At 34.9% G+C, this 10166-nt stretch overlaps 1 protein-coding gene across 1 annotated transcript; it reads right to left on the bottom strand.

Moving 5' to 3' along the window:
* Window positions 1-600: 600 nt before the first annotated feature.
* actc1b (actin alpha cardiac muscle 1b) lies at window positions 601-10166 on the bottom strand. The gene is made up of 9 exons (XM_056476743.1): window positions 10057-10166; window positions 7699-7846; window positions 5291-5419; window positions 5101-5211; window positions 4466-4550; window positions 2239-2400; window positions 1254-1445; window positions 990-1171; window positions 601-840 (listed from the first exon to the last, which is right to left on the bottom strand). Exons 2-9 carry the CDS (start codon window positions 7825-7827, stop codon window positions 697-699), a joined length of 1134 nt encoding a protein of 377 aa, XP_056332718.1. The 5' UTR covers window positions 7828-7846; window positions 10057-10166; the 3' UTR covers window positions 601-696.

The following is a 10166-nucleotide window of genomic DNA, read 5'->3' as shown; positions in this document are numbered from 1 at the left end:
GTTAGTAGTATTATAGTTATACAGTACTGTTTATTTTATATAATTATTTTTGCATTTTATTTATTTATGAGTAATTTCTGTGCATTTGTTTATATTTCTATATTTGTATTTATTTTTAATTATAATCATAAACCACTGTAACTCTTTATTTAACATGACAAATGTTTGACCAATTTTGAGACAATATTGCTTGTGTTTTGTATATAAATTTCTTGCTAAATGTTAAAAAAAAGAATTTTTTAAATTTTATTTATTTATATATCTATATATTTATTTTTTGCTAATAGTTAAAAAGGACTAGAATATCCTGCTGGTACTTTTGCAATAATGCTATGTATATTCCCAATAAACATACTTATAAATACATACATACATATATATATATATATATATATATATATATATATATATATATATATATATATATATATAACAAAAATGATAATTTAATACATTTTCTTTTTTATTCATTTATTGCTATTTGTTAAAAAAAGATAATCCTGATGGATATTTTGTGTCCTAACATGATGTATATTCCCTTTAACGCATTTGTTTTTAAAGGATGCATGCATGCAAGTGATGACCCAAAACACTGCGATCTCTTATCACTTATCTGTTTTTATTACAACATGACATGTATATACAGTAAAAGAGACAGTACAAATGTACGGCTGAGACTGAGAGATTGTTGTTGGTTTAGAAGCACTTCCTGTGGACGATGGATGGACCTGCCTCGTCGTACTCCTGCTTGGTGATCCACATCTGCTGGAAGGTGGACAGAGAAGCCAGGATGGAGCCACCGATCCAGACGGAGTACTTACGCTCAGGGGGAGCAATGATCTACAGAGAGAGAGAGATGGGGGAAATCGTGAGTTTCTCAGTAAAAGCTTCACCTATACAGCTGAGATATGATAGAGTGTAATAAATTGTGAAAGTTTTTATTTCCTCATAGTGAAACTGCTGTAAAAGTGCTTTGGGATGGTGCTCACCTTGATCTTCATGGTGCTGGGGGCCAGAGCGGTGATCTCCTTCTGCATACGGTCAGCAATACCAGGGTACATGGTGGTACCGCCGGAGAGGACGTTGTTGGCGTACAGATCCTTACGGATGTCAATGTCGCACTTCATGATGCTGTTGTAGGCGGTCTCATGGATGCCAGCAGACTCCATACCTGTGCAGGTGAGACACAAGATGATGCTCAGACTCATATGAGATTTAATAACCAGCCTATTAGACTTGAGAGAGAGACGCACCAATGAAGGAAGGCTGGAAGAGGGTCTCGGGGCAGCGGAAACGCTCATTGCCGATGGTGATGACCTGACCGTCGGGCAACTCGTAGCTCTTCTCCAGGGAGGAGGAGGAGGCGGCGGTGGCCATCTCGTTCTCGAAGTCCAGAGCCACATAGCAGAGCTTCTCCTTGATGTCGCGCACAATCTCACGCTCAGCTGTTGAGAGCAGAGTTCAGCATTATTACACTCAATAACACACACACAAGTACACACATTAACACATAAACAATGATATCTCCGTTTTGCCGCGATCGCGCGTTAAATGCGTCTCCCGCGAAAGTTTAAAAATTGGCGGGAAAACATCCTGCTACTAAACCCAGTTTAAGAGTTGTGTCCTTTCCTACACACTCATAATAATGCAAAACTGATCTTAGGGTAAATATTCACAGCATTGACTATTATTTGTACACAAATAGTTTCACACAGTGGAATTGTGCCTTATATTTTGTATTTATGTCAATATTTACAGCATTTTTTCAGCATTATATACTACACTATATACACAATTGAAGTCTAATTGAATCATGACAAACCTTATAATGTTGAAAAGGGTTTTTAGATGTTTTACCACGGTTTATTTATATAAAAAGCCATACTTTTGCTACAGAAATGGGGTCAACAAACGTCGTAATGGTGATGTTTGGTATTGCGCCCAAACAATATCATTGAAAGCTCATTTTTGAGATATTGATTTTAAAATTGCAGTACAATTTATTCAGATTTTTGTACTTAATTATACTTTTAATTATATGTTAATGAACTAATATAGATTTTTCTGTCAGTATACTTAAGTGCAATCTTAATAATTTGCATTAAAAATAGACTTAAAGTATTTTGTCTTATTTGTTTGTTGTTTAAATGAAGTATATTAACTGCACACTTGAATGTAGATGTGCTCAGTAGGTGTTCTGGCTCGTGTTTCTCCAGTTTTTCTCCCTAGTTTGCTCACCGGTTGTCACGAAAGAGTAGCCTCTCTCAGTCAGGATCTTCATCAGGTAGTCAGTCAGATCGCGACCGGCCAGATCCAGACGCATGATGGCGTGGGGCAGAGCGTAACCCTCATAGACGGGGACGTTGTGGGTCACACCATCTCCAGCATCCAGCACAATACCTGCAGGCAGACAGAGGCTGAGTTTCAGAGAGCAGCAGTGTGTGTGTGTGTGTGTAAATCCAACAGGTGATGATCACAGCCGTCAGAGACACACACACATCATAATCCCACAGCATGCACTCACTGCCAATCGCTCACTGCTTCATTAATAACACACTTCCACAGTCAAAAATCACACTGTACAATACATGTAAGAGTATGGATGGTCATTTTAAAATGTCTTCTATGGGTGATTTACTAATTTCTTAATCATGGCATCTAATCTGAATCTGAATATAATTACAAATATTGATACCTTAAAAGTAAATAAAAAACAGTATGTAAAACATCCATGTTATAGAATAAATGTAAATATTAGTGCTTAAAGGGTCCGTATAAACAAATATTAGTACTTAAAGTGCCCACATTGGTACTTAAGAATAAATATTAGGGTCAATACTGTAGTTTAAAATAATTATTAATATATTTGGGGCCATATTGAGACCTTAAAAATACATTTTAATACCTAATGAGTTCATTTAAGTAAATATTAGTACACAAAGGGTCCATATTCGAGCATATAATTAAATATTAGTACCTAAATAGACTATATTGGTACCTTAAAAGTAAATATTAGCACTTAAAGGGTCCGTAAAAATAAATATTAGTATTTAAAGTGTCCATATTGGTACTTAAGAGGAAATATTAGGGTAATACTGTAGTTTGAAATAATTATCAATATATTTGGGGCCATATTGATACCCTAAAAATACATTTTAAGACCAAATAGGTTCATTTAAGTGAATATTAGTAGACAGAGGGTCCATATTTCTGCGTATAATTAAATATTAGTACCTAAATAGTCCATATTGGTACTTCATAAGTAAATATTAGCACTTAAAGGATCCATATAAATAAATATTAGTATTTAAAGTGTCCATATTGGTACTTAAGAGGAAATATTAGGGTCAATACTGTAGTTTCAAAAAATTATTAATACATTAGGGGCCATATTGATATCTTAAAAAAATATTTTAATACCTAATGAGTTCATTTAAGTAAATATTAGTACACAAAGGGTCCATATTCCAGCTTATAATTAATATTAGTACCTAAATAGACTATATTGGTACCTTAAAAGTAAATATTAGCACTTAAAGGGTCCGTATAAATAAATATTAGTATTTAAAGTGTCCATATTGGTACTTAAGAGGAAATATTAGGGTAATACTGTAGAAATAATTATTAATATATTTGGGGCCATATTGATACCCTAAAAATACATTTTAAGACCTAATAGGTTCATTTAAGTGAATATTAGTAGACAGAGGGTCCATATTTCAGCGTATAATTAAATATTAGTACCTAAATAGTCCATATTGGTACTTTATAAGTAAATATTAGCACTTAAAGGATCCATATAAGTAAATATTAGTATTTAAAGCGTCCATATTGGTACTTAAGAGGAAATATTAGGGACAATACTGTAGTTTCAAAAAATTATTAATACATTAGGGGCCATATTGATATCTTAAAAATACATTTTAATAGCTAATGGGTTCATTTAAGTAAATATTAGTACACAAAGGGTCCATATTCCAGCTTATAATTAAATATTAGTACCTAAATAGACTATATTGGTACCTTAAAAGTAAATATTAGCACTTAAAAGGTCCATGTAAGTAAATATTTGTATCTAATGGGTTCCTAAAAGTAAATATTAATATCTAAAGGGACCATGTTGTAGATTAAATGTACGTATTAGTACCTAAAGTATATAAGTAACAACGAGTACCTTAAGTGTTCAATAAGTGTGTTCATTAAACTTTAAGAGTTCATATTAAATCTTAAATATAAATATTAATACCTAATAGGTTGAATTTGCAGCTTAAAGGTAGATATTAGTATCTAAAATGAAACTTAGTTTAATTGTTCCACCAACTCTGACTCCAAACTATTAAATAGGATTATTGACTAGGGGATGTAATGTTAACAGCTTATTCCTATATGTCTGCATTTTCCTCTTTCTGTAGATCATCCGTGCTCATGTTGACTGTATAGTGAGTATAAGAGTGTGTAGACTGACCGGTGGTACGGCCGGAAGCGTAGAGGGACAGCACAGCCTGGATAGCCACATACATGGCAGGGACGTTGAAGGTCTCAAACATGATCTGCAAGAAGAGAAGAAAGAGTTTGAGGAGCTGCTGATGTGTTCTCTCTGTGGTCAGTCCACCTAAACAAGCATTGTTGGTGTTTAAAAGAGGTCTATTAAACGTAAACTAGACTGTCAATCAAATAGAGACGAATGAATGTCTACACATGTGAAGTCTAAGTAGTTTTAGACTATTAGTGTATTAGATTTTAACTGACTGGCCAAACTGAGCCTTGTTTTAGCCAAGATGTTCATGCTTAGATGTCTATTAGACTTCTTTTAAATACAAAATTGCTTGGTATACTTGTGTGTGTGTCTCTCTGTGGTCAGTATGTTCATGTGCGTGTGTGTGTATGTGTGTCTGTGGTCAATATACTCTAGTGTGTGTGGTCAGTATACAAAGATGTGTGTTTCTGTAGTATAATGTGTGCATCTTTGGTCAGAATATTCAGCTGTGTGTGTGTGTGTCTGTGGTCAATATAATCTTGTGTGCCTCTTTGTGGTTAGTATGCTCAGGTTTGTGTGTGTTCATTATGGTCAGATGTGTGTGTGTGTGTGTGTGTGTGTACCTGAGTCATCTTCTCCCTGTTGGCCTTGGGGTTGAGGGGGGCTTCAGTGAGCAGGGTTGGGTGCTCCTCAGGGGCCACACGCAGCTCATTGTAGAAGGTGTGGTGCCAGATCTGCAGAGCACAATCACTGTTACACACACACTCCTGCTGAACGCATGAATGTAAGCTGAATATGAGTGTGAGAGCGCACCTTCTCCATGTCGTCCCAGTTAGTGATGATGCCGTGCTCAATGGGGTACTTCAGGGTCAAGATACCTCTCTTGCTCTGAGCCTCATCACCTACGTAGCTGTCCTTCTGACCCATACCCACCATCACACCCTGATGGAGAGAAAAGAGGCATTAGAGACCAGCAAACAGCATTCATACACTGCACTGAAGGTGTCAGAGACCAGCAGGACAGCTTGGAAATGATACAACAGACAGCACTGATAAATAAACAACAGGTTTGAGACTAATGGAAGAACACACGCTGAATACACATGTGGGAGTCTGGAGCACTCAACCATTATGCTGCACTGGTAAATACAGTAGTCAACATTTAAAGTGGATCCAAACCTTCCATCAGAGTTGTCCTAAATCCATTAATCAACACCCATTCTTGTCTTAGGACCATCTTTTTTGATCCACTTCAAATCTTGACTACTATATTTATATATTTTTTCATTTATTTTGCAATAGCCAAATAGCCCATAGCATCTTAATAGCAGTATTCACTGTGTTTGAGGCTATTATTTTTTATGTTTTAGGTTTTTTTCTTGTGTTTGAGGCTCTCTATAGCAGTATGTGCTGTGTTTGAGGCTTTTTCTGTGTTGGACGCTCTTATTTTCTGTGTTTGAGGCTCTTTATAACTGTATGTGCTGTGTTTGAGGCTCTTACTTTCTATGTTTGAGGCTTTTTCTGTGTTTGACGCTCTTATTTTCTGTGTTTGAGGCTCTATATAGCAGTATATGCTGTATTTGAGGCTCTTACTTTCTATGTTTGAGGGTTTTTTTGTATTTGAGGCTCTTTATAGCAGTATATGCTGTGTTTGAGGCTATTATTTTCTATTTTCGAGGCTCTTTTCTGTGTTTGAGGCTCTTTATAGCAGTATATGCTGTGTTTGAGGCTATTATTTTCTATGTTTAAAGCTGTTTTCTGTGTTTGAGGCTCTTATTTTCTATTTTCGATGCTCTTTTCTATGTTTGAGGCTCTTTATAACAGTATGTGCTGTGTTTGAGGCTATTATTGTCTATGTTCGAGGCTCCTTTCTGTGTTTGAGGCTCTTATTTTCTATGTTTGAGGCTCTTTTCTATGTTTGAGGCTCTTATTTTCTATGTTTGAGGCTCTTTTCTATGTTTGAGGCTCTTATTTTCTATGTTTGAGGCTCTTATTTTCTATGTTTGAGGCTCTTTTCTGTGTTTGAGGCTCTTATTTTCTGTGTTTGAGGCTCTCTATAGCAGTATGTGCTGTGTTTGAGGCTTTTTCTGTGTTGGACGCTCTTATTTTCTGTGTTTGAGGCTCTTTATAACTGTATGTGCTGTGTTTGAGGCTCTTACTTTCTATGTTTGAGGCTTTTTCTGTGTTTGACGCTCTTATTTTCTGTGTTTGAGGCTCTATATAGCAGTATATGCTGTATTTGAGGCTCTTACTTTCTATGTTTGAGGGTTTTTTTGTATTTGAGGCTCTTTATAGCAGTATATGCTGTGTTTGAGGCTATTATTTTCTATTTTCGAGGCTCTTTTCTGTGTTTGAGGCTCTTTATAGCAGTATATGCTGTGTTTGAGGCTATTATTTTCTATGTTTAAAGCTGTTTTCTGTGTTTGAGGCTCTTATTTTCTATTTTCGATGCTCTTTTCTATGTTTGAGGCTCTTTATAACAGTATGTGCTGTGTTTGAGGCTATTATTGTCTATGTTCGAGGCTCCTTTCTGTGTTTGAGGCTCTTATTTTCTATGTTTGAGGCTCTTTTCTATGTTTGAGGCTCTTATTTTCTATGTTTGAGGCTCTTTTCTATGTTTGAGGCTCTTATTTTCTATGTTTGAGGCTCTTATTTTCTATGTTTGAGGCTCTTTTCTGTGTTTGAGGCTCTTATTTTCTATGTTTGAGGCTCTTATTTTCTATGTTTGAGGCTCTTTTCTAAGTTTGAGGCTCTTTTTTTTCTGTGTTTGAGGCTCTTTATAGCAGTATGTGCTGTGTTTGAGGCTGTGATTTTCTATGTTCGAGGCTCCTTTCTGTGTTGGAGGCTCTTTTCTGTGTTGGAGGCTCTTTTCTGTGTTGGAGGCTCTTTTCTGTGTTGGAGGCTCTTTTCTGTGTTGGAGGCTCTTTTCTGTGTTTGAGGCTCTTATTTTGTGTGTTTGAGGCTCTTTTCTATGTTTGAGGCTCTAATTTTCTGTGTTTGAGGCTATTATTTTCTGTGTTTGAGGCTATTATTTTCTGTGTTTGAGGCTCTTATTTTGTGTGTTTGAGGCTCTTTTCTATGTTTGAGGCTCTTATTTTCTGTGTTTGAGGCTATTATTTTCTGTGTTTGAGGCTCTTATTTTCTTTGTTTGAGGCTCTTTATAGCAGTATGTGCTGTGTTTGAGGCTGTTTTCCGTGTTTATTCTGCAGTGTTTTTTTCACCTGGTGACGGGGTCTGCCAACAATGGAGGGGAAGACAGCACGGGGAGCGTCATCTCCGGCAAATCCAGCCTTGACCAAGCCAGAGCCGTTGTCGCACACAAGGGCGGTAGTCTCCTCGTCGTCACACATGGTTGGTTTTCTGGTTGGTCTGTGCAGAACAAATCACAGCAGCACACAGTCAGACACGCTGAGAGTCTGTATATGCACATTTACAGTCAGCACAGTTACACAGAAATGCACACTTTACATCCTGCTGTACTGTAGAAGCCTTAAAAAAATAATCGCATAATAATAAACGTTTATTTACGGTATTTAGCGGCTTTCAAAGTCACATCTGAAAGAGCAGTTTTCATAAATACATATCAAAAATGTCAAATGATCTCAACTTACGTCAATCAGAATAGCTAATAATTTTAGCTTTATAAAGAATTGTTGAAATCTGATTAACTTATACTTAATAAGTATACTAAACTCTGTATATCATTATATAAACTAGTCCAAAAAATACAATTCAAACATAATAAAAATAAAATAAAAACACATGAAAGCTACACAAAAAGATAAACAAATCAATAATAGTAAAAAGAATAGTTATGATTTAATAGTAATGTTAGAGTGCATAAAAACTAGTTCAAAAAATCGAATGAAATTGCTAAATAAAAGCTACTATACAAATAGTGAATAAACAAAAAAATAAATAAAATGAATAAACTATGATGAGAAATTTAGTTCAGAGATAATGCTAAGCATAAAAACTAGAACAAAATACTAGCCAAGATAATAAAAAATTATAGAGATCACATTTAAAAACGATGTCAAAAAATGTACATAGTAAATTCGTAAAAAATTAACAAAGACTCAGGGCACCATTTTAAAACTAGAATGGTTATTATTAATTGAATCTTAATGAAAGACTTCTCAGCAAGAGTAAGAAAATAAGCATCGAGTTTAGAACTAGAATCTGATAAAATCACATAAAAACGACTCTAAAAATAATTAAATAGTAATTAAAACGACGATCAAATTAAGTCGAGCTGATTTATAAACCACTAGAATGGTTAAATAATTAACTGTAATGAAATTAATCTTAATGAAACACAGTCATTCAGTCTGCTCAGTAAGGCTGAAATAAGCAACGAGTTAGAGATCTCGATTTTAAAACTAGATAATAATAAAATCAACCCTAAACATTAAATAGAAATAACATTTAAAAACTACACGATTACTTTAAATGGAGTCGATTCATATAAAAATCGACCATGAGTTTAAAACTAGAATCGGATAAAATCACATAAAAACCACCCTATAAATATGATAAAGCTAAATAGAAACAATAACGACGATCAAATTAAGTAGAGCTGATTTATAAACCACTAGAATGGTTTAATAATTAACTATAATAAAATTATTCTTAGTGAAACACAGTCATTCAGTCTGCTCAGTAAGGCTAAAATAATCAACGAGTTAGAGATCTCGATTTTAAAACTAGATAATAATAAAATCAACCCTAAACATTAAATAGAAATAACATTTAAAAACCACAACAATTAATTTAAATGGAGTCAATTCATATAAAAATCGACCATGAGTTTAAAACTAGAATCTGATATAATAGAAACAATAACGATGATCAATTTAATTAGAGCTGATTTATAAACCACTAGAAATGGTTCAATAGTTAACTATAATGAAATTAATGTTATTGAAACACGTTCGTTCAGTCTGCTCAGTAAGGTTAAAATAATCAGCGAGTTATAACCATTTTAAAAAGTAGAATCTAATAAAAATGACCCTAAAAATGAAATAGAAGTAACAATTAAAAACCACAACAATTAATTAAATAGAGTCGATTGCTATTTAAAATCAACCATGACTTAAAACGCAATTAAAAAACTACAGTGGTTAAATATTAATTATAAAGGAATCAATCTTAATGAAACACGTGTCCATTTAGTCTGCTCAGCAAGGCTAACATAATGAGCAATGAGTAAGATCATAATTGAAAATCTAGAATGATTAATAATGAATTAAATCTGAAGGAAACACGTGTAGTTTCTGCTCAGCGAGGGTTAGTGAAATCCAATCTCCTGCCGGCAGCTGAAGACTCGGATTGACACATGCCAAAGAAAGGCTAGAGTTTAACAGGAGGACAAACGCTCTATTTCTGGTTTACAGCTGTCGCTTCATTCATGCATTAGAGAAAACACTCTTTAAACCTAGCAGTTCAAGAACAAGACTAATGAGCAAAGTTAAAACTCATCCAGTAGCTAATCCAGAGTCTGCGCAAAAAAACGAAAATCAAAAAGAAATCAATGCATTTAAAGCCCCTAGAGTCGAGCGCTGGTCTGGAGGACTCACCAAGTTGTTATCACAAGACTGATGCTTCCACTGGGACGAAGACTGAAGGCGAGGATCCCCTTTAAATAAGAGCGGCTCCTGGGGGCCAGGGCGGAGCCTGGGGTTCACAC

This window comes from Danio aesculapii, chromosome 17 (genome assembly GCF_903798145.1).
Source record: "Danio aesculapii chromosome 17, fDanAes4.1, whole genome shotgun sequence".
NCBI classification, from domain to species: domain Eukaryota; kingdom Metazoa; phylum Chordata; class Actinopteri; order Cypriniformes; family Danionidae; genus Danio; species Danio aesculapii.
Note: the sequence above shows the minus strand (reverse complement) of the source record. Positions and strands in the feature narration are given on the sequence as shown.